This window comes from Danaus plexippus, chromosome 27 (assembly GCF_018135715.1).
Source record: "Danaus plexippus chromosome 27, MEX_DaPlex, whole genome shotgun sequence".
NCBI lineage: Eukaryota > Metazoa > Arthropoda > Insecta > Lepidoptera > Nymphalidae > Danaus > Danaus plexippus.
In genome coordinates, this window is record NC_083555.1 from 4,040,556 (window position 1) to 4,068,470 (window position 27,915).

A 27,915-nucleotide genomic window follows, 5' to 3' on the forward strand; every position below is an offset into this window, starting at 1 on the left:
TTAAAGTGCTCATGTTAAATGTATTAAAAACTTATAATATTTAATTCAAATTATTACAATTCTTTAGTAATACTCGACGAAATATAACATCGGTGGTTATATTAATTCCGACTTTTATACCTTATTTATTCAATATTATTTTTATTAAGTAAATAATCGTAATAATTGACTTTATAATTATTTCTATTGTATTAATTCAATGTAATATTTCCCTAGAAACGATGAATTGTGACAAAATTTAATTGAGAAAGTTTTAATTTGCAATTAGAATTCTCGGAAACGTTGAAACAAATTAAGGCAAACAAAGTTTTTCTTACTCTATAATATTCAATAATTATAGTTATTATTAAATATCATTGAGATATACGGATAATAAATTTACAGAAAAAAAAATATTAAAAAAATCTTCCGCGATATATTTTAATATCTTTTACGTTGGCAACATTTTTCTAAAAAAATATTGTTATATAATGTTATTTAATATCGGACTAACCATTTTTCCCTGGGTATGTCGTATTCCACTGTAAAATTACCACGAGTTTTCATTGTCACACTAGTTACGAGGACTTGATAGTTTTCATTTATACACTGTAAATCTCTTTAAAGACTGAAAACTCATCGTATGTAGTGTGAAGTCGTGGACTTAGAGACAGGCCCGCAGATAATTTAACTTCATGGACACCTCTTTTTGTTGAGTCAGTTATTGACACCCACATACAGGCAAACGGGTAAATTTTTTACTAATATTTATGATTTGAATTATATATATAGTATATATGAAAAAAAAAATTAATCAAAATATATTTGTTCGTCCGTTTTATTGTACCGGTAAATAAAGCGAATTAATTGGACCGGTATCGTTGGGATTTCACTCACAAATAGTTTGAGTTATAGGAAAAACCTTAGGTCACGCGAAAAAATACGCACACGTGAAGAATATCATAGAGAAAATAATTATATTAAAAAAAAACAATAAATTTAAGGCCACTAAGTTTGAAGTTTGAACATATGAAATTGGTAAAAAAAATATCATATAACTTAATGTATATATATATATATATTTACATTGATTATAGTTATTTCTAGATTTATTCTTAGTTTTTTTTTAAATAAACTTTAAACAAATTTTTTATTACGTAATCGTTGTGAAATTTCTTTCTAGTAAATTTTTTTCGATTCTGCTCAAGATATATCTTCATAGAATATATATTTTTATTATATTATATACATATATAGACATAGATAGTTTTCGACTACAAATCAAGAACAAAAGTAATTAAATTTACAGCTATTGAATCATTCAACATAAAATTTAGTCGGATCTTAGATACTTGGTCTACGCTTGGTCTGGAAATGTTTTTAATATAGTCTTTGTGGCGTGAAATTTTGTATGGCTTGGTCTATATTATTTATCAATTAAATGCTCTCAAATTAGGTGTATACAGGAGTATTGTTGGGTTGAGCAAAAACTATATTATATGCCAACAGCGCATCACCCAGACTGATTGTCGATAAAAAGTTAGGAATAAAAGATTCTATATTGTCTCTATGATTAGAGCGCAGTCTAGACTTGGGCTCGGATTTCGAATGTCCAGCAGTAATATTTTCGAATTTTAAGTCAAAACTCTTACTATATTTATAATAAAGCGTTAATTTTAGGCTTTTTTCATTTAGTTAGATTAACCACTTAGTCTACGTTTTGGATAGTCTATGAGAAGCGACATAGCCGGTTTATTTAGTGAAAATACGGTTATATCAAAATGAGCTTTTGAGAGAAGGGGTATGTAACTATTTTATTATAATAATACTCTTAGTATGTTCCAGCCTCATTAAAAAACTTAATAAGAATAATGTAACGCAATTTCGATATATTTTTTTACTTAAAAAATAATATCAAGTAATTGTAGCTAGTGCATATTATACTAAATCTGTAAGTAAACAAAATGATTTGATCAATTAAGGTCACGTCTGTACGACTATAAAGATGATTGATAAAACTTGCAATCTCCAACAGATGGCGCTGATAACAAAAACTTCAGAGTCCAAATAATATTCATTACAAAAAAATCCTCTAATATTTAATAAATTCGTTATCAATATCTTCAATTTAATTTAATTAATGTTTAACAAAATTGATGTTAAGATTTGTACTTCTGTGACACTAATTATTAGTTTGAACGTTTTTCAGTCGAAAATCAACCTCGTAAGGGCATTAGTTGTTCAATGATATCCTTATTACGTTTATATTTGAAATTTATATTACTATAGGATTTTTAACGTGGTTTAATCAGAGATCTTTTTTGGGAGCTAAACGGCCGGCGTGCAAATGGTGTATTGCATGCATATTACAAGCCCATCGTGCATAAATAATGCACGGTAACTGCCGACTGGTGAGGTCGGGGGTCAACTAATTTTATTTAATTGATATTTGCACCCGTGTTAGGACAAGTTTTAAATTATATATTTTAACTAATAAGACATTATTTCAAATATGTGGGTAGGTAGGTAGGTAGGTTAAAACAGACAATTTTTTTTTGATAACAACTTTTTTTTTTATAATTATAAATTTGTTATACCACACGAGTTTTTTGTCCTTTATTTTTTTTGCTCGTTGGTTGTGTTAAGTATAACATTTAAGCGAGGACACACAGCTACATTAAATACGTGGACTTTTAGCTTTCTATTATTAGACGAGTAAAACAAAATGTAATGTTATATTTGTTCAACAGAATATTCGTTTCTAGATTTAGGTTGTTGCTGTTTTTGTTTTCAGTAAGTGTTTTATATTATAATATATAAAAAATTACGTTTATTTGTTTGTTTGTTGCAATATATAGATGTGGGGTCTGAGCCTTATTCGATACCGTCTATTTCACAGCACCTGTACATTAAGTAGAGTACTTTTTACACCATCAGAAAGCAGAAATTTCAACGAAAAAAAGGTGTAACGAACTTTTGAAAAAGCTAATATTTTGAGAAGAGAATTTTCGATTGAAAATTGTGGTGTTTTTTATTGATGTTAATTCACAACAGGAAATAAACATTTTAAATCGAATAATTAACAGTGTCTTTGGGACGTAATAATGTAAGTTTTTACCAAATTTTATTAGATTTTTTATTTATAATTTTAAAGATATAAATAAAAACTAAAAATTTTGAAAAAACAAAAGTTGTAGATCTTATTACCTACAACTTTGCCATTTATTATATTTATTCAATAGGACTGTTGTCGAAAATTGAGATAGACCAGTTTTACCCTTGAAAACTCATCCCCCCCTCTTCTGAACTCGGAAAGCCCGTAATTTATTTTTTCCCGTTCATTTTTATCACATTCCCCCCTGTTTCTAATATTTTAAATCCTACTATCATTATTTTTTTTAACTTTTTACCATTTCCGAAGGTTTCGGCCCTGTCCTATATTCGGTATACTACAAATAAATAATATTTTTAGTTCAAACATTAACATTCACTGTTCAAAATTTGATACACATCGAGCCTTTGTAATTGAAAATCGCTAATTGAGACGAGAAGCTGAACAGTTGTGGTCTGTGTCCTTACCATCAGTTCACAACGTGGGACTGAATACGCAGAGTTGAGAGTTTTTCGTCCATAAACATGTGTTCATACTATCGACGATCAAGTGAGATAATACATTTATGATTCAGTCCGATTACTTTGACGATGCAGTTTCGTCAAGTTTACATTAACCTTACCGCGGGTAGGCGTAGAATGATTAACTTGATACTATCCGTTTGTATTTCAACAATGCTAGTCAGTGGTGGGGATTCTAAAGGAATGCTACAATTATAATAAGAATATTAAATCTGATGCGAAAAAGGTTTTTATATGAAAATTTAAGAGAATGAAACGTCAAATTATTCTCTTTATCCTTAAGAATTAAATAACTTTTGACAGGACAAGGTCTTTCAGCTTCAATACTGACACAAGACAGAATGGATTCCTAAAGAATATTATATGTTCGCTTAATATAAAACCAGAGGATTCAGTGATGGGTTGTATTGTCACAAGTGGCGCCCTCTGTGCTGAACTAATTATAATATACTATAATCCATACAATTATATGTATGGTTGAATATAATTAATAATAATACTGAACAATTGTAATGTTGTAATGGCAACATTTAAGTATCGACTTGCGTTTGATAGCTATAAACACTGGTTTCGGACATTTTGTAAGAAAGACATTACTGAAAGTGACGCTGAAGTTTGAACACTATATGATATAATAACGAAATTTTTTATTAAAAATCTCCGTTGTGTGGAGTGTGAAGAATACTTGACCCGTCACCTTTATAGTGACCCTCGTGTATCGCCCTCAGCTTGCATAACTGGTGAGAATCAATAAAAACAGTACCGTAAAACGACTTTTTTATTGATTTTAAGTTTCCTCTAGGTGATACCGAAAAAAGTATGTTTGAATTTGTATCTCAATACTTTCACTTGATGTCACGATTTTTTGCGATTATACAGAATTTTAGGATAACCTGTAGCCTATGCCCTATTCCGATGTAATGGCTACACGACTGAAGAGTTACATAAAAATCCATCGAGCAGTTTTTGCTTGAAAGAACAACAAACATTCATACATATATAGATCTTCACGAACTTTATATTTTATGGGCACTTGTTGTCATTTCTATGCCTTGGGTGATGCGAATATACTGTCTATTCAAAGTGCTGTTTAAAATCCTTGTTAAGGGCCTTCAAAATACCCATAAAACTCGGGATTTTTAGGTTCGAATTTTACGAATACATAAAGACGAATAGCTCTACCTATCCATGAAACTAGCAAAGCTAATAGGAAAAAGAAAATAATATTAATTTTATTATAATAAACAAATAAACTCACAATATTTTTTTACCCTAAAAATAACTTTGTCTGTCTGTTCCTATTTTAAGTAGAACCTCTGAGGCGATTTGATTAAATTGAATGTGGAGGTAGATATACCTTAGAAGAGAGTTATATATATATTAGATATACAGACTGAAGCGAAGACTTTTTCTTTTTACTTTGTGGAAGAGATTTATTACTTTCCTCTAACCCAATGCTATCGTTATTTTATGAATTATGTGTATAAAGTGAGTAACCTTGGAAATATTACTTTATTAGAGACTTCATTGATGACGTATTGCAGTCGGTAGTTTTGAAACAATTTCCGGCCAGCCGCCATTGCGTTTTTAGCCACCAGACAGTAACAAAAAGATGGTCGCACTGGCATTCGGAACATTCGCATCCAAAGGTTCGGAGAAGGGATCAGTGCTCGTACAGTGAAGGACACGTATAATTTCCATAATCCCGAGTAATGTGACGGTAAAGTGATTTAAAAGTCTCAAAGGATTGAAATATGTACATCGACCCTATCTGACCTTTAGATTTTTCACCCTTATTCAACACTTTATGTGGGACTTCCCCGGACAGGCCTAGACTACCCGCTTAAATCTTACGGTTACCCTCATCACCTTAGCGGATCGCCACTTGCTCGCTTGCGTATTCGACTGTGACTGGAGTTAAGTCTAGTAGTATATATTTTTTGGTAGCTATGTATATGCCATAAACAATACTACCGTAGTTTCATGAGATGCTGTAAGATAGTTGAGAGTTTAAAAAATAAATGCACTTACAAGCATTGCTAATTAAAAAAATATGAATTAAATTATTTCCTTCACCTCGGTTAGCAACAAAACGTTTTCTGATACCACGGCCAAAGAACGTCCAGTTAAGTTATAATTTATGCGAGACATTTGGCAGCTGTAACAATACTCCTACGTATGAGAACACGACGGCCCAATTCTATGCGATCAGAGGCTTCGTGGTAACAAGAAGTGCTTTTTATTCATATACATGATAATAGTAGTGTCAAACTGATAGTTGGGGCAGAGGGAGTTAAGATACAAGCTTCGCTCATATCCGTGTGAAGTTGGTTCTCAAGCGACATCAGAATTATTTAGAAAAATATTGGTAAATGAATTACGAGGCAATACTCCGTGTATTTGAATGAAACTAATATATATCGGCTATACTACGCCATCTGAGCGATGTTGTCTGATAAGATGACAAAGTAACCGTTTACTTGCCTGGTGGAGTGTCCTGCTGCTGTGTTTGATGTCTTTTTTGTGTAATATTTTGAATTTTAATATACCGTATATGTAACTTTAAATTATTATTGTTCCTGGAGTTGGACAGCGGTATTTGAAGATATTTGGTTACCACCAGATTTGAAAGATAGGATCTGAAATTCCTATTAAAACTACATATTTTTGTTCAGTTGGAAAATCAGTGACTCGTCATCCAGCACTTTATCAGTTCTGGACCATTTGCATGTTATAATGCGACTTTTTATTATTTTTATTATTGTATTTTTCTGTCCCAAACTAATTTAATTCCCACGAAAGCTTACGTAAATTAATCTTGAGACAAAACGTAGATAAAAACAAAATCATACTACTGGTTATGGGACAGGCAACAAGGTTTATCTCACTTGGAGCGGTTATCCTACATTTAGTCATAAATGTCTCATAGGGACTTAATGTCTGCCCAATTTTTTATGTCTAATCGAATGGGAACTCTTCCTCAGGGATCTTGAACGGTGGTACCGAAGCGTTGGATCTTAATTCACACTAAAAGCTATAAACTTTGATAAAATCAAACGCTTAGCTGGGCAATGGTGTTGAATTTTGTAAGGTTTTTTATCCACCAATCAAATTCAATCCAAATAAAATCTAGGCCGTAGCAGTCGATGCCATGATAACATTATATCATCACCCCATTTAGCTGCAATAATAACCTCAAAAGCTTCAAACATAGCTTACTTCTTTTCACTTCTTTAATGTCCTTTCAGCCTTCAGCAAATTCTCTACATTTGACCAGTAACGTTTGGTTAGTGTTGTCGGAAAAAAATAAATCATTGTGTTACTATTCAGGTTTGCTAGAAACTGGTGGAATTTAATAATAAAATATCCGTGTGATAAGAAAAATATATCCAACTTGTTTCAAATACAAGTGACACTTTTTAATTGTAGAGCTTAAGCCGAAAGCCGAATAAATCTGGTAAAATACATTTTCCTCGCAACTAAAGGTAGTTACACCTAAGGAGGTGAGTCACCCAAGAACACCCTTAAACAACCCTTATTCTCTGCTAAAGCCCCAAATCGAAATTTCATTACAATACAAGACATGCTCTGAGTTAAGGAAAAATAACCGCTGATCTACTATTTTCAGGCGGTCTACTATTTTGGGACTGATATTGAAGGCTCTTACATGAAAGAATCTCATTATGCGGATATCAGTGTGTGTCTGTCTTTTCACTTCGGACAAACAGGGATTTTTTTTTGGGGACAGCTAACGGCACTTACAGGTAGAATCCTGATTTTTGAGTATCTCGTCAAGTCTGATTCTTGAGTATAATTTATCTAATGAGATCTAAGACTCTCGCGAGTGCATATCCTTTAAATTAAACTATTATTTTCAGATTTACTTCTCGTTAACTATTATTTTAACTATATACTCCCAAAGTTTCGGTTACTATGCAGCAACCGTGATCACGGAGACGAGATAACAATCTCATAAAATATAATTTTTATTCATACTTTGCCTTTGAGTATAATGAAGTTACTGTTATTAGCATAAGGGACGTAAAAATCCCTGATCAAACTCATAGTTTCAATAACAAATATCTGACTTTTCTTATTAACGGGATTTTCGATAACGTTATAGATCAAAACGTCTTAAATAGGCTAAACTTATAGTACGAGTAATATTGAAGGAAATGTAAGTGACTCTTACACTCATCAGATTATTATCAGGCTTAAAATATTTTCAGTGTAATCAGATAATATAGAAACTGGAATAAAGTTAACTATATGGTAACATAAAACAAAAAAACATTATTATGTAAAACTAAACGTTTAGGTCTAAAAAAACAATTTACTTTATGTATACAATACAAACAAACTACATGTTTTTTTGTAAAAATAACCGACATAAAAAAAATAAGTACTTATAATATGTGTTACCGTAAATATTGTGTTCATTTTAGAGTAGGCTAACAATTTTGAGCTGAAAATGGGCCATTCATACTCACAATCCACAAACAAACTTTCACTGCAGACACTTATGCGGTTTTCGTTTAGTAGGTAAAAGTACGATTCATTACTTTACTTTGGTCAACAAAAAATCTATATAAAATTGTTTCATCCCTATATGAAAACAGATTCGAATGAGGAAACAAAATTAAAAAAAAATACATTAATTCTTAGACCTAGAAATCTATCGATAAAAAACACCAAATAGAATTTTTCATGTAAAAATATATATTACGTAACATAGACGACTGAAGTTTTATAATCCCTATGAAATAATGGCCGTACAACTGTATACCTACACCACATATAAATGATCTTTATGCTATTTGATTCAAAATTCATTATGTTCCTCATTTAAATATTATAATGCTAAAACATTCATGGCGGAATTGCAAAACATATTACGACTATTGTCTTTAATTATCTCACAGTCAATGTAAATAGAAATTAGAAATATCGGTGAAACAAAACAATACCAGTTTAATAATGATGGCGTCTCCGTAACAATGGGAACCAATCACAGCGTCGATAAATGTTTATGTCAATTGAAAGTCTAAAACGTAAGTTGCTTAAAATCAAATCAATTACGTCATACAGATTTAATGTGAAAAAAAAAAAAAAGGAAAATAATTTAGGATATTATCATATAATTATTGGCGATTATAAATATTTCGAGACAAACAAACTTCAAACACTTCAGTATTATAAGACGTTATATTTCTAAAATGAACAAAATGGCGGCGTAACATTGTTTACGTAACTGTAATTTAACTTCTAACATTATAAATGAGAAAGTTTGTGAATGTCCGCGAGTTCTGTAGTTTGTCGCGTCAATACTATCGGAATTATACACAGACATGTTGATAATATATTTATGTTTATACGACATGCGACGTGTCAGTTATACGTATTCTTGATTATTAATTGTGTAGGGTTAAATTTTCATTCCGTTAATTATATTTAAGAAGTTATAGAATGTATTTAATATGATGAAGAGAAAAAAATATTTAAAGGGTTCACGACGCACGTAATAAATTCACTCATATAATTTTTTCTTTTGGTTAATCTTAGACTGAGATATAATGACCCAGATTTTCCTACCTACCTACCTACTAAATATAATCTAATTGTAAATAAATTAAAAATACACTTATTACGTAAAATTTTGAATACGTCAATCGCCATCATATATATTTTAATTATGGAATTTAAATTTAAAAAATATATACATTTTTTTTTTAAGATTTGGATTGGGTTTATTTTTGCGTCCACGGTCCAATACAAGTCACTTCGTTCTGAAATCTCATTTTGACTATATTAATATACATAACCGTATTAAATGTATGGCCTAAATATTATTTACCAAACTTTTTACCATATACAAGTATTTGTATATATTTATACTTAAACTAAAATTGCAGTAGGGTTCGTTTGACGGCAAAAATACTAATAAGAATATATTTTACAATTTTTAATTCTTAGAAATTTTCATTTGTCATTTCACATAAGTTTAAAATCAACTATTATCATAAGCGCTACGGTGTTAACGATGCTGTGTATTCTTACACATGCGAAATCGTTATTCTTATATCAAAGGAACGGACACGTCGCTAGTATACACTAGTTACGAGTAAATACATACTTTTTATTCTAATCACTAACATTGTTTTTCTCTAATGGCAACACTTACCTTACTGTTGTTGGTGCTCACAAACCGATGAATGCTCTGAGAGTAGACTGACAGATTCAAACCTATTGAAGAATTTGTTCATTAAATATAAGACTAACGCGTTGTTATAATGCTCGGAAAGGAAATTCAATTTGTTTGATACAAATGAAACTAGTATTATTCGGATTTACTACGCGGATTTTATTATTTAAAAACTACATAATCACACTACATAATAACTACTTTGCAGCAACCGTGATCACGGGTGATCACGGTTGCTGCAAAATAACCGAGACGTCAGGATTATGTAGTTTTTAAATAATAAAATCCGCGTAGTAAATCCGAATAATACTAGTTTCATTTAAATGAATACTCGCGAAAATCTTAGATCTCATTATTGTTTGATACATTTTTCTTTAACTACCTAACGACTGAATATTCAGGATATTCTAACCATATATGTATTAATTCTTTTTGCAAATGGGTAAAAGGGAAAACATTTTTTAGTATTGCAACACTTGTTATATATATTCCTTATCAAATTATTATAAGTAAAAAGCGTATTCATAATAATAGTTACCCTCGCTTGCACCTCCCACACTTCAGACTGTGAACCTTCATGTGTATATTGAGAGTTGATTTGCGTACAAAACATTTACCGCAGATAGTACATTTGTGGGGACGAGTGTTGCTGTGTGCACGATTGTGTACCAAGAGACTGGGAACAAAAAAATACATACATTTTAATATATATATATATATAGTTGCTTATTTAGTATAGAAATTTGTACTAACAATAATATTATGTGAATAACAACGTAAAATTTAACACCATATTTATTTATTACAATAATTTATATGTACTTAAAACATCATTGCACATACAAAACGGGGAAATACACAGAGTGTGGTATAAAGTTATGTTTAAAAGGCAACCCAAGCCTACACAAAAAAGAATGATTTATTTTTAATGCACTATGAATGCTTACAATATTATATTGGATATATATATATAGAATTAAGCCAATATAACATATTAATATCCTACATATTGTATATGGGTAAAGAAAAAATTTAGTATTCTGCTTAATTTCTAATATAATGTAGTAATCAATACAATTATTACGTTCGTCATGTCTGTACTGTGCTAAGTAGCAAACTGAATGACGGATACCAATACAGATAAACTAATCTACCTACATTACACTTGACATTATATTTTAACAATACCGAGCAAGTATAACTAATACATAACACATAGTTACCTAGTTCGCTTGCTTAGCCTTTTGAAGCATATGGGACATTCAACTTTCTCTTGGTGCACCATAATGTGCCTCGCTAAAAGATATCGAGCTGAGAACCGAGCCCCGCATTGATCGCATACAAAGTTATTTTCAGCACAGTGCACTCTACGAATGTGGGTTCGTAGAAGATTCACCGAGGGGAACTCTTTTAGACATGCGCTCTACGAAAATATAGAAAAATTAAATACATTTACAACTAATTGGTATTAAGTATTTTTTTTATGATTTACAATATGTTAACTCACTCGTCAGTCTCACTGTGTAATTTTTCTTATTGGTGAAATTTTAATAGTATTGAATACCTTACCTCTGGACATTTCGGTCTTGTGGTATCCTCGATATCTATATGATACTTGTTTCTCCGACCAACTCTTCTCTCTACAGTAATTTTATCCAAGAAAATGAAATTGTTATCTATTGTCTCTGGAATAACCGTAAAAGGTATTGAAAAAATGCATGAAATGATTATATTATAGTCTTATATAAAAATATATATACAAACCTATTTCTGAACAAGTCTCATTAGCTTTTATAGGTTCGGCAAATACTTGGTTTTCTAAGATATAAAAGTTTTCTCCTTCATCGCCCAGTCCTTCCAGAGGCTGTTAAAATTTCAAAATAGTTTATGGTATAAATTATAAAGATCCAAACAATTATTATTCCTAATGTCGTGCACCATTTTGTATGAAATACAAATTATGAATGAAAAATATCTAAGAATCTAATAGAAATTGTAGACATTGTTATAACACTCATTTAGCACAACATGAAATAGAACTGACGATTAAATGCAAGCTAAAACAGAAAAACTTACATCTTTTCCATGAAGAGGCGACATTTTCCAATCCCTATATTGTTATTATAAATCTGATAGAAATGAATTTTTAGCAATTCGGTCAAATTGATATTACAGCTATTGCTTTACAAGTTTAATAAAAAAGTAAGTCTCATTTAAGACTATGAAATTAAGTATTGAAAATCGATTTTTGTCGTATGATACGTATCTTTAAGTACTGTCAGTTAAGTTCCCTGTGAAGTCAGAAGTGACCACTGAAGTCTGAACTCAATATTACAAGGAAGTAGGAATGATAGTCGACATGATATTGCCATTTGGAAAATACGGTATGGGATCTAAATATATACATATTATATTTTTAATTACAGCACTATAAATTGTTTAAAAAAATTATATTTGGTTAATATTATATGTTAATATAGTCATATGAACAGATTTTATGATTTTTTATTCTTACTTTATATATCTGTGGTATTAATAAAATTGACAATATAATATTTTCAAGCAAAGTTAACATTTTGCGAATCGCACATGAAACTAGAAAGACATACGTTGATTTACTTTATTGCCTTATTTTAAATAACATTTTTACATTATTATAGCTGCGTTTTTACCCATTAAAATACGTTCAATTACTAGTTTTTGTAAAACATATATTATAGTAACCGAGCACATTGGTGAAAATGGTTGTAGTTTCTTCGACATTTGCTGCGCCGGTCGAAGGTGTGTTATTTCAGAGTCCATCCACTAAGTTACTCGTCAACGACCAGGAATTAGGCACCGCCACTTTATATATCACTGAAAAGTAAGTCTGTTATATTAGACAGTCAATATTTGAATCTTTTTTTTTACAAACTCTCATGTTTTTAGTAATGTTGTTTGGGGCGGTGGCGTCAGTACTTCTGGAGTTGCAGCGCCTACCATATCGCTCCTGTATCCTAGTATATCACTGCACGCGGTCCAGAGGGAACCGTCGCCGGCCTTGTATATGGTTCTAAATTACGAACTAAGGTAATGATTGTTATATAAATGATCTCTGTAGATTTTTTATTTTTAATAATTTTACGGTATATTTATTTTTATAGTGTCACATCAGTTATAAAGGATTAATTCCTCTTTTAGATTATAAACGTTTTTATATATCAAAGTATACACAGCAATATTTTCATAATATATCTGTTATGTTTTTGTATTTATTAAATATATTATTGTGTTTGTTTTCACTCTAGACTTCCAGAATTAATCCAGCAAGGTAGTGGTGATGCTCCGAGTAATGAAGACGATGATGATGATGATGAGTTTGATGCTGACGATCAACCCATCACACAGTTGAGGTAACACATTACATATAGAACATTCTAAAAAATGAAATTAATCCAAGTCTTGAGTACCTCTCCCTTGAACTATAGATGAGTTTTTATGAATTAAAATTTTAAAGTATTATTTTAGGTCTTTTTTGCTATTACATATAGAAACAAACTAATTTTAACCAATAATTGAGTGAGGAAATGTATTTTGTTTGTGAATTCACTTTCTAAGGTAAATCATTTTAGAACTACACAGAATGTTGGATGAAAATTTACATTTAAATATTAGGAAAGAACACAAAATAAGCGCTGACAAAAATTTAATATGGGAAAAAAAATGTTCAATTGCTTGATGTTTAGATATAAGATGCTGTATTGAACTCTATAAAACACTCCAGAAATAACATAAATGACAAGCCAGGATATAATTTGTATTACGGTACATATAAAGCTAGTATTTTATTTAAAAGTATTATTTTTTTGTTTTTTTTAAATACATACTTTGTAAGTAGCTTCTTACTTAATATATTTTTTTCGACGCAAACTAATCAATGTGAATAACTTTGTTATAATATTATAATTTTTTTTGGTACAGCAAAGATATGATGAAAAAATGCTGTATTGAATTGAAGTGTATTTTATTTAACAACTTTCCTCATCAGATTCATACCGCAGAATGAGGCAGATTTAAATCCAATGTACTCAGCCATGATACAAGGACAGGCTCTACACCCCGACCCGGCTGACGAGGTGGACGAAGACCCTTATATGGATGGAGAGGATTTTGATGATGGTGAGATAGTTAAACTAGTTAATATTACAGTTATGACATAAATATAGATTGAATTTGTACATGTATATCTTGTTTAATAATTATGAATAGGCAGAAAGTGAACTTTCATCTCATGTGCCCATGAGTTGGTGTAAAGTAACGGAAATCTGAATTATGTAGATTTAATATATATATATATATAAAAGGAAAAAAATAGTAGTGTCCGAAAATACGTAGTCTCATTTAACTGAGATATATGTTTATAATTCACAGATGAAGAGTTTGAAGATGCTGAAGAGAGTGGACCTCAGGAGGCCATGGATGGTCTGAGGAAGATGGGACTCGGGAACAGTAACGGCACACATTTTGAAGGTAACTTGATTTATTACTAACAACCATTTGTATAAACGAAATTCTTTATTAGACCATTATATGTATGTGTGTCTGTTTGTCACTAAATATTTGCATATACGTATATATTATTTGGAAGTATATTTCATAGCTATTACTTGATATGAATACTTTTGGAGATGATTAAAAAAAAAATCTTCTATAACAATTATAAATATCATGAATATAGTATAATTTTATATATTTGCAGACTGCGAAGATGCTGGTGAGGAATGAAACACCAGGTATACAAGTTGCTCACCGCATCTCAAAGACACCCGCACGGGGTCCAATGTATTATTAATTATAATTTGCTCATATCGAAACATTTGTTTTAATACAGCAAAATCTATATGCAATACGTTCACATACGGAGCAAAGTGTCGTTGAGTTTATCGAGTGAAATTAGTTGTAACATGTTCATGTGTTCAGTGTTGATAAAATACAACTCCTTTAAACATATAAAATACGCTTATAACTAGTGTTTGTTTTCATAATAATGAATCTCACTCAAACTCAAGTGTTGCACTATATACAGATCGGTCAACACGAGTTGTACACTCACCGAGATGAACTTTACAGTCACAACAAAGACATTTAAATGTAAGTGTGGTGACAACACTAGTCTCGATTGATTAATGCCAATTAATGTAAAAATAATAAGTAATTAATTAATGTTACATATTTTGTATTCTTTGTATAAAAAAAGGCAACACTTCCGTTAGTTTTAGCTCACTATTTGATACATTGATTTCAGTTTGTTCACAAGCTCAATTTATTTTGTATAAAAAAAATATATTATTTACCTCCATTCCAATAGTGTTGTGTTGTGAGATTTAAATTCAAGTGTCTGCAAGCGACTAAATAAAAAAAAAAAAAGTAAATAAATGTATATGTTTTATTTGTAATCAAAATATTGTTTACTGTTACTATAATAAAAGCGAATACTGTATTATTGTATTAGTAATTACCTTATACACTATCCGCTATCGGTAAATAAAACTCAAATCTACACTACAATTTTATTAGGAAAACACAATACATTATATTTCATTTATTTTAACAATTAAGAAATAATGTCGTGAAAGGAAAAATAAAATAAAAATAGGTACGTTTGTACTTTTAGAAACATGCACAAAAAAATCTATATAAAATAAATGATTTTTCCAAACAAAACTTTCAATTTACCGGATTAACGTAGCGCTTACTATTAATAATTATAACTAATATGTTAACTATACACGACATGTGGGCGCTTGCGATCTGATTGTGTGCGTCGGCGGTCGACAGCCACAGGCGGAGTCGGGGCTCGCAACTATGTTGCGGCTCACCTCTGTACAACGAGTCACGAGAGAGATGTTACGCGTAAGACGATGTCGACGGTCACGAGGAGACTAAACAATAGTACGTTTACGATCTACTTCAATTATCATAACAGTCTTATTCCGTGAATTTAGAAACAAATAGAACTATGGGAACGGGGCGCAACACTACACGGTACACTACGCCTGACCTGTTACTGGAGCATAGAATACACAAACATATATATATATATATATACTAGAATATAATATATACTCAACAAACGACCAGAGCCTCAGAGCTCCGACATCATATAATTTCATTATTCACATTTACAATCTAGACGTATCGTAATAAATATAGTGTCAAACGAGGATCATCAAATCGCAAGGCCGGGGGCGTCGGAGCGCGTGACGTCATCTGATATGTGGACCGAGCGCTCGGCTCGCCACGCCGCGCGCTGGCCGCGGCTCACAGGCACCCTCAGCGCGGCTGACGGTGAGGGGACGCCTGTGAGGCTGGGCGGTAGCGGGCGCGTGGTCGGCGAGTGTCGTGTCGATCTACCGTACGGCTTACCGTGGCCCCTCACGCGGAGGCTACTCCCCCCTCCCTCGGCCCAGGCGGGTCGTCGGTGCCGTTGAGCGCGGCGTCGGTCTCCCGGAGCGCGTCCTGGTCGCTGGCCGTGTCCTGGCTGGAGGTGTCCATGTCTTTGGAGTCGACCTCGGTGTCCGTTTGTTCCGCTTCTGGTTTGTCCGTCTGCTCGCTCTCTTCCCGCGTGTCCATTTTATCTTCGATATCCTCTTGTTTGTCTGTTGGTAAAATCATTATTTAAATCTCATACACGTTCTTATCTGTCTACAAATATTTAATTTACAGTATCTATATGAATATTCTCGATTAACTATGGACTAATACCCAGTTTCACCAAGCCCTATTTGTTAAATCTCAACGAGGCATATAATGTAATTGTATGTCGAAATATTAGCGTCCCATGATAAAAAATTAACAAGGCTTTATTAAATGAACGTCTGCCAAATTATACGTTCTCGTTATAAGACGACCAAATTGAAGTTACAGCGTTACATCAGGGGTGGGATTGGACATTTGAGCTTTGACAATACAATAGATTAACAGTCGGTTAGCCATGACAGTCCGCCAAGGGCCTGAACAAGACCTTATGTATTCATTTAAAACTGATTGGTGAAACTGGGTCTTAATCATTCACTTTAATTTGAATCAAAATTAATGTTCATAGAACAGGTTAGGTTAACAATTCAAAAACTATTATTCTGGTGGTGCGATAGTACTTATATGTACTAAGCTAGCCATTTTGATCTTATTGGCTTCATTATGAACACCCTGTATATCTTGTAGGATCCTTACTACTTGTATACATTAACGTCACATCAGACGGGTTCGTACCAGTTTCGTTAACATCCATGGGTGTTTCCGGTTCCGTGTCCTTCTTTTCGTTTCCGTTAACTTTCTGTAACATAAAAAATAAATTTAGAACATTCACACGCACGTCCCAGCGAGACGATACAAACGTGTACACCGAACTAGAACCAATTTAGTTTATAACATTACAACTACATTACACCGACACCATAATGTCATACGCTCTACTGTTAGTTCCTCCACTCACACCGACACGAACGGACACACACAAGTCACTAAACAGATTTTGATAACGTTTCTATATCTGATCTACTAGCCGATGTTCCAACAGCTTATCGTACGTTATAACTGTATAGTAACCCTAGTTCCTTCTTGTCTTTGTCTTTGTTTTCGTCGTCTTTGTTTCTTTTTGTTGCGACGCCTTTTTCACAGATTTCGTACTTTTTTTAACCTGTGACGTTTAAATCGTGTTGTTATATTTGATTTAATGGAAGCCAACTAACAATATAGATGCGTGTTTGCGGGACGGACGGATGTATGTTGGTCTATCACACGAAAGCTACTAAACCGATCCTGATGGAATATTTATTGTGTACGAGTACTCGTCACATGCCGTAGACCTCGCTGAGTATTTGCTCAAGTATCTGTATTATCGTGCCTTAATCAATTTATCTTTGAACTCAATACTAGAATGAACGCGGACAAGGTCGCGGGCGGAGCTGATTATATTTGTAGATTAAACTAATGAGTATTTCGATGCTGTCTGTGTTAAGTTAATATTAACTGCCAAGTTAACTGTGCGTCACCTCTAGTTCATCTTTAACTTCAGCGTGCTGTGCGCTGGATGTTGACGTTATCTCCTCGTCTTGCTCTTGTTTCTTCTGCCTCTTGTTCTGTTTTTTCTTCTCTTCTGTGCTCTCCGTCTTTTCTTCTTCTTTCTCACTCTCTGGAGCCGGCGTAACTTCCATTTGTGCTGTGGGGTCCTCCTGTGAAATTTAAATATATTATCTATTTATTTTCTTCTACATTGCCGTGGTTTCCACTCACCGCATGATGATTATCATTAGGCATTTTTTTTAGTTATATACATATTTATAACTTTTGGTCAGCCGTAATACAAGTTTCATCCTTGACAAGAATCTTTGCCGGTACCACAAGACATCTTTATTATATTAAGTGTCTATTTATGACCAAATTTAACATAGTTTTTATTAATAAATCTTCCCAAACAGTTATAACATAAGTAATGTGATATCAAATTATGTTTTCTTCTTTACGACTTGTCATTTCAATAATGAGATCAAAGACTTTCTCGAGTATTTAATTAAGTGAAACTAATATTTTCTGTTTTTTTATAATCATCATCTCGTCAGCCGGTCATCACGGTTGCTGCAGAGTGACCGAAACGTCGGGAGTGGGTAGTCATAAAAATAATAAAAATCGCCTACATCAGAATGTTATTAGTGTCATTTGAATAATTCTAAGAGATGATTAGTGGGCGCACTCACCACTAAGACCACAGTGTGTTGACCTCCGGCGGTGACCCTGAGCGCTCGGCCCTCCAGCTGTGCGGGGGTTGGTTCTAGCTGGTCGTCGGAGCCGCCCAGCCCCAGCTGCCCCTCTCCCCCCGCGCCCCAGCACACCACCCGCCCGGTCTGTGTGACCGCGAACGAGCTACTCGTGCCCGCGGACACACACACACAGGTGTCGTCCTGCAGCTTGGGGATCGCCTCCCAGGACACCGCGTCCCCATCGCGACCGAGACCCAGGCTGGAAATATACAGTTTACAATTAACTTGATATATATATACACACGAGCTTTTCATTATGTATATGTCAAAATGTATAAATATATCGATATCTGTTAATATTCGTGTATAATGTACGCACATATTGTTTATTAATGTGTACATATATTTTTTGATCCGTATAATATTTAACAACTACGTATTTTTATTGCGGGAGTTTTATTTCACTAATAAACTATGTACATATTTCTGTTTTATTCTGTCTAAACATTAATAATAATAATTTTTTGACTCCTTCCCCTCACATCACGTGGCTGCTAGCTATGTGTGTGTTCTCACCGTCCGTATTCGCAGCGGCCCACACTGTGCGCCAAACCCCTCTCGTCCACGGCCAGGGAGTGATGCTGGCCAGCACTCACGTCCGTCCACCTCCTACCGCGCATGCCGTCACACTCAGTCGGTGAATATATAGCCGTCTTACGTTTCTCGCCCGTTATACCTGGAGATATAGATGTATGATTAGTACATGTCGGTTAACAATTGCTTAGACTCTATATATATGTATATAACAAAGTAAGTATCATAGAGATTGGTTTTATAAGTGCTGGAAGATTTAACTATGTCTCATCTATCATATATATGACCTGGAAACTTTCCACCAAATTCCAGGTGTTAGGAAATAGGTTGGTTTGAGGAATTTTATTATTGTAGACTTCTACGTCAGCTAGTGATTATCACTTTAATGACAAAATATGATCGCTTAATATATTTATTAATGATTTTAATGATATTTTTTTCCATCACATACACACACGTGGATTAGGAACGGTATACAAACCGAGTTGTCCGTAGTTATTGAGGCCCCACGCGAACATTTTGTCGCTGCTGGCGTCCATGACGAAGGTCGCGTGATACCCGGCCCACACGCGACACGCGCCGCCCTTTAGTATAACTTTTGAAGGAACCAACAGAGCGCCTGGAATAACATAATGGCAAATAATAATTAACGCGCAGACAGCAATGAGTCACTGAGTGATTGACTATACTATCTTCTAATATTATATATGTGAAACTGTATGTATGTTTGTTTGCTGTTTATGTATAAACTACGGAGATGAGTTTCTAGAAACATTGCAATGACGTCAGATTGCATGTTTTAATTTATCCCGAATATATATGAAGTTCCCGTAGACTCACGGTATGTAAGCTTAAAACACTAGTGTGATATATAACATCTGTAACACTAACTGAATCCCTGCCGAGCATCTCTGGAGGCCGACCGCTGTGCTAGCCGTCCCAGCTGGCCTTGTTCACCACAACCCATTGTGTATACTGATCCTGTGTTCTGAAAATATTATAATATATAAAATAAATTATTTTACTAACTAAACCCGTAGCTTTGTTTAACGAATAAATAAAAAATGAATGTCTATAACACAAGTAGTCTAAGTCACTCTTCATCACATAAACTATCTTATAGTGAAAGTCCCATCAAAACCTATGAAGCTGTTTCAGAGATTATACAGAACACTGTCGGATTACAGTGACAAAAAATTAAAAAAAATATATATATATACATATATATATATTTAAAATTGGATAAAGAATGGTTATTTAAAATATCACAAACAGACTTTCAAATTTATATATTTGTATATATTAATAGGTACTTTAAAGTAATTTTAAAATGTTTTTGGTACTGTAATTTAATTCTCATACAATAAATAATTTGTATTATAATAGCACTGTATATATAAAATATACAATACCGTCAATATAACTAGGTGATCTCCGCCCGAGGCGACTCCCACCGCTGATTCCCCGAGGTCAACTCTGACTGGTTCCTTGCACGGCTTGCCTTCCCTGCCGCGGACTACAAGACCCATACTGCCGTGAGAATCCTGAAACATACATACATATATATTAAGGCATCATTGCTTAATAACTTTAAAATAGATTTATGTTTTAATAGAAACATTAGTTTAATATACATATTTAATTGTTTTAATAAATACAACTTCACTTATACACATTTCTTGGTACTGTTAGGATAATTAAATACAGTATTCTTTTAATTGTCATGTAACTTATTTCAGTGAATGTGTAATCTCTATATGCAAAAAAAAAAAAATGAGTTTTAGGAAATATTTGCGAGCAAGCATTTAAATATAACCATCTTTCCTGGATTCATGATATCATCTGATAATCAAAATGTGGGAAATATTTATGTACTATGCAAATTAAATCCTGAAAACATATAATATATGCGTCGTTGACTCACTCTAAACGACCCCCATGCGAAGACGTCTCCGTTCTGTAATAGTGCAGCTGAATGTGAGTCTCCGGCAGACACAGCGACCGCTGGCAGTGGTAATGTCACCTGTTTGGGAGTACCCTCGTCTGTGTCGCTGGAAGTCGGACGCCCCAGGGCTCCCTCATCGTTACACCCAAATGTCCATACCTGAAAATAGAATATATTCATATATGAATATGTATGTACATATACAAAATACTGAATGATTACAATCAGATGATATATATTAAAAAGTTTTTGAGAAAAATCCTTTTATCTTAACCATCCATATATATTCATACAAATAACCTGCGTATTTTAATTACACTGAATACATTTCTAACTTTCTAGACGACTGTATGGCAGTACTTATTAATGTCTACTAACTTTTCCATCGCTGTCGAGTGCCACAGTGTGCATTCCCCCTGCCACTACATCAACAATCTTGTTACCAAGCACAGAAACGGTTTTGAACCTGAAAAATGTTAATAACTGTATTACTATATATATATATATCAGTATCATTACATCATACAAATATCATATATTTATAATGAAAATCTATCAAGAATATTTAATAAGTAAATATTCAGTCTTATTTATTGATTTCAATATATAATTTCTATTAATAACTCTTATTAATCTGTATTAATCTGTAGTCAAACTTTCTAACATTATATATTTTGCTTACTTTGTGGTTTCCATGACATTTTCTCCAAGGCCGAGCTGACCAACATCCCCCTGTCCACATGTCATCACACATCCTTTACGTTTCGGTGGAACTGGTATCTCCAACTGGATTGCTAATGAATTAAAAAAAAAAATACACTACTATAGATGTCCACATTAAGTCAATTTTTTTTCTATAAAAAGGAGAATACTTCTTAATACTTTTAATTAAATACCGATGTTGACATCAAACATAATAATCATAGGTCAGAATAACTTAACGAAATATTACTTACCATATTAAATTTTGTATCAGTATATAAAATTTAAATATTAACAAATCTATTAGTATTTACCTTAAGGAAATAATAACTTGGTACATCAACAGATTACAAAAATATGATTTTTAAATAAAGAAATGTAAAATGATATCAGGAAATATTACAAAAAATACATAATAAATAAATGTTTTTTTATTTGTGAAAACCTCATTGCTATTGATGCATAATGCCTGTTAAGTCAGAATTACAAGCAGCTATCTATGAGTTAGTTTTTATTACCTAACACTACGACTTTTCCATTATCATCACAAAACCTACAATGTTGTTGTCCAATATATGTCCTAATACTAATATAAACAATTTTTTTTTACATAGCGAGCGCTAATGATTTCTATCAAATCAAGGCTATTGTAAACATAGACATTTTATTTCAAAACAGAATGGCGTATGCGTAATTACTTCCGATAATTTGACTAACCTCAAAAATATGGCTTCTAAAACACTGCTTACGTAACTTTAAAGAGTACAACGATTTAACTACATCACAATAAACGGAAAATTATAACCGCTTTATAAATAAATCGCTGCTATGTAAAGGTAATACTAAAAACGCGCCAATAATATTATGCTATACGCTCTGCATTTCCCGCCATCATGGTTTGACAGGTCATTGACGTAGGATGGAAATGTAAAGAAAACAACTGCTATAAAATGTTTCAAAGCACTGACCTCCACGTTTTTTCTTATTTTTGGGCCCCGTTGATGCCGTGGCTGCTGAAGACTTGGACGCTGTCCGCTTTACGCCTCGCGCCGCCGGCATTTTGCCTGCAATATTGTTAGTAAGATTCAGTAAACACACAGGAGCGCGGCAAACGCTACGAGACCGATTGCTTCGGACTGATGACGTTTTCACTGATTTTATAATTACTTTACGTTATGACTATCGTAAAGCAGGCTTTTGCATCATCAATAACGCGATAAAATCATAGATTTATGCAAAGCCAAGATAGGTTATATTATGCGTTTGTATAGAAGTTCACTATGGACAAACAACGCATCAACAGCGCACAAGTAAACACAGTAAAATGCTACAATATTTTACTTACTGTTTTATTATGTAACGACAAAGTAATCCAAATTACTAATAATTATATTATTTCACTAAAATATACGAGGTGACGTATTATTTCAACAGAGTACAAATATCGTGCATCTCTTCCGCTTGCTTCGCTTGGTCTACATACCACAGATATTCTAAAATTGTAGAGTAATGTCTAGTGATGTCATCCTCTAAACAGATAATCAAATCAACTATAGTCTATAGTGCTCTCCGTAGTATTAAACAATTTTGGAAATTAGTAACATAATTTAACAGGCCGTTACAACGCTTACATATATTTTTTAAAATATTTATTATACATTTCCCAAAACGGATTCTCATTATTGTCTATTAAAAAGTAGATTGGTATGGTAATTATGGTAATGGCCACCTTAATAAACATATCATTTGCATGATATAATTACATAAAATTAAATAATAAAATATACAGTTTTGTAAAATATATAGTTTTGTAACTTATATTATTATTGTTATTTGTTATATAATCCATTATATTTTAACATCGGGTATATGAGTGGTTTGTCTTTTGTATCGGTTATTCGTTTTTAGAAAAAGAAGTAGTGTTTTGTTGAAAATACTTTTGATAGTACGTAACATGATTTAGGCCATATTTTATCAGAGCTATTACCAACTATCTTTTGTCTTCATCTTCATCCACGTGAAAGACTCATTTCAGGCAGAATCATTAAGATTTTGAGATTTTTATATATATCTTTATAATTTTATGAAGTTCTGTTTTTTTTTCCGTCGAATTCATAAAATTCGTTTGAACGGTTTAAGCGTGAGAGCGTAAGAGACATAGTTACTTTCGCTTGTATAATATGTAGAAGTATAGTATGTAGAAATATTTTAGAAGTCATTCCATACTGTAGAACTATAGAAGTAAGTCCCTGGCGACAAGATTCTAAGAACATAACAATGATGCAATTGATCTGTTTGGAAATTGGACGAATTTGAAGCTTTTTCGATTGTAAGCTCTGCACTGAAAGTTAAAAAAAAAATACTTGTTTTAAGATAATTGAAGATAAAAAAATGCGTTATCATATTTTATATGCAGATATCCAAACATTGATCTTGTTTCAAAGTGGACTTTCGTTATTCGTAATCAGTACAGAGTATAAAAAACTAGAACACAAGTCAATAGTTAGAATGAATTCTGGCATTTTTATGATGCTTTAATGAATTGTAGAAATAATAGCTGTGAGAAAATAAACTCGGGAAACATCATCGGTAGAGGGATGATGATTTGTTGAGATTTAACAAGTTTCAGTTTTGTAGTTAAATTTCTTAGCATTTTTAATGTATATGTAGTATTAACGTACGTTATTGGATAACAAACGAGAGACGCTTCATATGTATTGTGACGATACAAAGTTTGGTAAACATAAGTACCTACTTATATTTGGGGTGTTTAAGTTGTCTGTTTTCTAAATCGTCAGTCTAATTATATTTTAAAGAGAAAACTCACATTATGTAACAAAATTCAATGTCAAATGATTATATTTAGGTTATTCTTTGATTGTTTAAAAACTAAATATCTGTCCGTCCCTGTTACCGTAAATTTCCAAGCTCTGAAACTTTTTAGTATGAGACTCTAAGTAGACATAAGTGGATTCTTTGGAAAACTAGTTCATCTCGACATGAATCTCGATCCTTAAGGAACCAGAAACTTAATAATACTTAAAAATATTCAGAAATTAATACAAAAATTACCTTAAAAATTCAATGTTTGTAAAATATATGTATTATGTTATAACTTGGTCATAATTTTATTCCCTATAGTCTATCTATATGCAAATTTTTGGCATATTGTTGTTCGTACCAACTCGTGACGAGTCTGGCCTTTGTTGTAATATCAATATCAACAACATTGCAATTTTCCTTGTATTAAAAAAGGGGTGATGTATAGACAAGTATATTTTTTTTATACTCATATGTACGGTCTTGATTTAGTCATACATAAATATACGTTAATATTATCCCTTGAACGTATGACATGTAAATTATCTTGGAAAATGATTATTACAGTGGACTTTTGCGTGACAGCGTGACAAATTTTATTAAAAATTGCTCTGGTGGACATAGTAATGGTTGGTTTTTTAATTAAATTATTTATTATATAAGTGAAAAGTGTGACACGGTAGCTTGTTTGGCAAAGCGACTGAAACGCTTTATCCCGGAGGTTTCAGGTTCGTGTCCAGTTCGTGTAACTGAATCTTAATAATAAAATTATTAATAATATGTAAATCTTATTAGAAATGGTCTTCATTGGATGGAATACAGATCTTCAAACCTCGAATCTGGCCATCAATAGCAGCACGGACTCTTCCTGTGAGAAAATTCATCACTGACAGTAGCGTGGATTGTTTAAGGACTCTAAAATATCGCGGCTTTTAGATTAGGACTGACAATGTCATCATCCAATGGATTAAGATCAGGTGTAGATGAGAGCTAACTTTCAGCTCTGGTAAAGTCAAACCTTACGACCAGCAGCCGAACCTTACTGATGGGGTTATTCCTGGTTATTAACCATTGTGTTTTTAAGAGCTTTAACTACCTTCTCAATAATGATGTCCTGAGCCACTTGTGCCGATCTTATGATACCTTTTTCACCACAATATGTTTCTCCATTCATATCAAACTCCTTACCCAACCCTCGTTGTACTCTGTTCTCTAAGTGTGTAGCTTCTATACAGCCTTCCGCATACTTGCCAATAATTTTGGTTAAAATATGGTTGATATGTGAAAATTTCGTTGTCCGTAAACGAAATTCTTCTGCGGCCTACCTCAGTTTACTGCCTAACTACTATTTTTTAATTAATTGTCTTAATATTAAACAGTTTTTCACTATAATTTTGACGTCGTTACGTCGTTACATCGCTCCCAAAAGACAAAGATGCCCCAGAGCTAGAGTCAAGGCTTCAATTCCACAAGCAGTTTATGATAGGAGCACAAACTAACAGAGTAGGGTTAGGATCAAGTAGGAAGGTCCAAGATACGGATATATTGAAGTCTTTTCCTCGGCAAGACGAGAATGATAAATTTATGATCCATCAATTAGTTTAGAAATGCAGAATGAGTGGTTAGACATAGGACATTTCTGCATCCCACTAGCACTAAAATGGCGCACCTTAAACCATGATTGGTCGCCAGCATTACTAAAATTCTATCTCAATGCGTTCCAAATGACTCTCCCAGATCAGAGTAATTTAGTAAGATGGGGTAAAGGTACCGAAAAGACTTGCTATATCTGTCGGAAGGCGGTTGGAACTGCTAGACATTTGTTAATGGTATGTAAGGTACTTCTGGATAGCGGTCAATACTCGCGTCGTCACGATAGGGTTCTGGAAATCATACGTGAAGTGGTTAGTCTTTCGGTAACCAGAGCGCAAAGGGAAATAACCACAAACGAGCGATCAGTAGGTTTTGTGAGAGACGGCATTAGGGCTATAAAAACGAACGTCAAGCCTTACTCCATCCTTAAAGCGGCTACGGATTGGACTATAATGATGGATACGTATGAAAAACAATACAAAATCCCCGAGGATATTTGTGCGTCGGTCTCAAGACCAGACATATTTATGTATTCCCGAATTTTAAAGCGCGTTGTGATGATAGAGCTTACGGTTCCTTGGGAAACCAACATCCCCAAAGACCATACCAAGGTCAACAAATATTACGAGCTCACAAACGAACTCACTCGAAATAGGTTCGTCGTGGATTAGTACGCGGTAGAAGTGGGAGCGAGAGTTATAACGGCTAAATCTCTCTACAACCTACTAAAATACTTGGTCTTGTCCAGAACTCACATCAATTCATTCTTGGAACGTACTTCGAAGGCAGCCCTAGTAGGCTCTTTTCAAATTTGGTTAGGTAGAGAGAGGAGCTTCGACGGTGGAAGTGAGCGTTTAACGCGCTTCAGATAGGGGCCCCTTAAACTTAAACCTGGGTCGCAAGTCCCAGGCACTGTTGAAGCTCCTCTCCCTGCAATGCGATGGACCCGGCACACGCACGGTGAATCCATTGAATGCTAAGAGGTTTCGTCTCGTCTCTGTAATCCTGTCTCTTACTGTCGATCAAAGTAACACACCTCAAATAAATGTTTCAAACTCCACATACTTATTTTGAATCGTCGTCATTTTTTTTTTATAATTTTTTTAAAATGTTATGTAAATTTATTCTGTACGTGTCTGCTATGTATATTTTTTATACTTAGTTGTATTGAATTATTATATATTTATGGAATAGATACACATCCCTCTTCTTACTAGAGAGTTAAACAAATATACGCAGCTTAGAAATAAATAGAGTAGCTATTAACCTCACCTCCGTTCAAATTAAAGTTGATAAGTATATAAGGTGCTGTTTAAGACACAGTACACACTACATACTTTACAATTTCCGTTTCTTATTCAATACTGCGTTAATACTATGATGTGTGAAAATTTATGAAATAGAAACTATCAACTGTCCATTTGAGTGTGATGAGATCTAGGGTATGCAGATTTTTACATAACAAGAGTAAATGTAGTTTTAACATCACACGCGAAGGGAAACTCACAAAAGGATTTTTTGTACTTTTTGCCATATTTTTCATGTCTGTTCTTCTATATTAGGAAGTATTGTAATAATATGCTCTGAGCCTTTGTCTACAAATGGACTACACAACATACAAAATCTTAGACTACCCAACATACAAAACCTTCGACTACACAACATACAAAAATTGTCGATTTTAATTAGTGTACCTGAGTTATCGCGCA

At 33.1% G+C, this 27,915-nt stretch overlaps 3 protein-coding genes across 4 annotated transcripts; 1 reads left to right on the top strand and 2 right to left on the bottom strand.

Moving 5' to 3' along the window:
• Positions 1 to 11,033: 11,033 nt before the first annotated feature.
• LOC133319718 (GDNF-inducible zinc finger protein 1-like) lies at positions 11,034 to 11,914 on the bottom strand. The gene is made up of 4 exons (XM_061524977.1): positions 11,891 to 11,914; positions 11,579 to 11,678; positions 11,384 to 11,499; positions 11,034 to 11,237 (listed from the first exon to the last, which is right to left on the bottom strand). The coding sequence occupies exons 1-4, from the start codon at positions 11,912 to 11,914 to the stop codon at positions 11,034 to 11,036; spliced, it is 444 nt and encodes a 147-aa protein (XP_061380961.1).
• Positions 11,915 to 12,368: 454 nt separating this feature from the next.
• On the top strand, positions 12,369 to 15,293 carry LOC116775594 (methylosome subunit pICln-like). Its single transcript, XM_032668516.2, has 6 exons — positions 12,369 to 12,677; positions 12,743 to 12,883; positions 13,102 to 13,206; positions 13,842 to 13,972; positions 14,225 to 14,323; positions 14,553 to 15,293. Exons 1-6 carry the CDS (start codon positions 12,556 to 12,558, stop codon positions 14,576 to 14,578), a joined length of 624 nt encoding a protein of 207 aa, XP_032524407.1. The 5' UTR covers positions 12,369 to 12,555; the 3' UTR covers positions 14,579 to 15,293.
• A 58-nt stretch (positions 15,294 to 15,351) lies between these two features.
• Positions 15,352 to 23,275, bottom strand: LOC116775593 (regulator of chromosome condensation-like). Of its 2 annotated transcripts, XM_032668514.2 has the most exons (13): positions 23,139 to 23,275; positions 22,762 to 22,857; positions 21,774 to 21,885; positions 21,470 to 21,557; positions 21,071 to 21,250; positions 20,559 to 20,690; positions 20,038 to 20,134; positions 19,628 to 19,765; positions 19,129 to 19,288; positions 18,550 to 18,811; positions 17,848 to 18,027; positions 17,066 to 17,129; positions 15,352 to 16,452 (listed from the first exon to the last, which is right to left on the bottom strand). In XM_032668514.2, exons 2-13 carry the CDS (start codon positions 22,850 to 22,852, stop codon positions 16,229 to 16,231), a joined length of 1,728 nt encoding a protein of 575 aa, XP_032524405.1. In that variant the 5' UTR covers positions 22,853 to 22,857; positions 23,139 to 23,275; the 3' UTR covers positions 15,352 to 16,228. The 2 variants fall into 2 exon arrangements, with proteins under 2 accessions (XP_032524405.1, XP_061381159.1); XM_061525175.1 differs by lacking the exon at positions 15,352 to 16,452 and having other exon boundaries at positions 17,066 to 17,492.
• Positions 23,276 to 27,915: the final 4,640 nt, after the last annotated feature.

Bases quoted from the DNA above. Each gene is read 5' to 3' on its own strand.
- LOC133319718 (XM_061524977.1), bottom strand. From the start codon at position 11,914: ATGTCGCCTCTTCATGGAAAAGAT. The intron at 11,679-11,890 runs GTAAGTTTTTCT...AAATTTTAACAG, and splicing joins CGCCTCTTCATGGAAAAGAT to CCTCTGGAAGGACTGGGCGA. The intron at 11,238-11,383 runs GTAAGGTATTCA...ATATTTTCGTAG, and splicing joins CAAGACCGAAATGTCCAGAG to AGCGCATGTCTAAAAGAGTT.
- LOC116775594 (XM_032668516.2), top strand. From the start codon at position 12,556: ATGGTTGTAGTTTCTTCGACATTTGCTGCGCCGGTCGAAGGTGTGTTA. The intron at 13,207-13,841 runs GTAACACATTAC...TTTCCTCATCAG, and splicing joins CAACCCATCACACAGTTGAG to ATTCATACCGCAGAATGAGG. The intron at 14,324-14,552 runs GTAACTTGATTT...ATATATTTGCAG, and splicing joins TAACGGCACACATTTTGAAG to ACTGCGAAGATGCTGGTGAG.
- LOC116775593 (XM_032668514.2), bottom strand. From the start codon at position 22,852: ATGCCGGCGGCGCGAGGCGTAAAGCGGACAGCGTCCAAGTCTTCAGCA. The intron at 21,251-21,469 runs GTTAGTAGACAT...TTCTATTTTCAG, and splicing joins CACTCGACAGCGATGGAAAA to GTATGGACATTTGGGTGTAA. The intron at 20,691-21,070 runs GTGAGTCAACGA...TGTATGTTTCAG, and splicing joins TCGCATGGGGGTCGTTTAGA to GATTCTCACGGCAGTATGGG.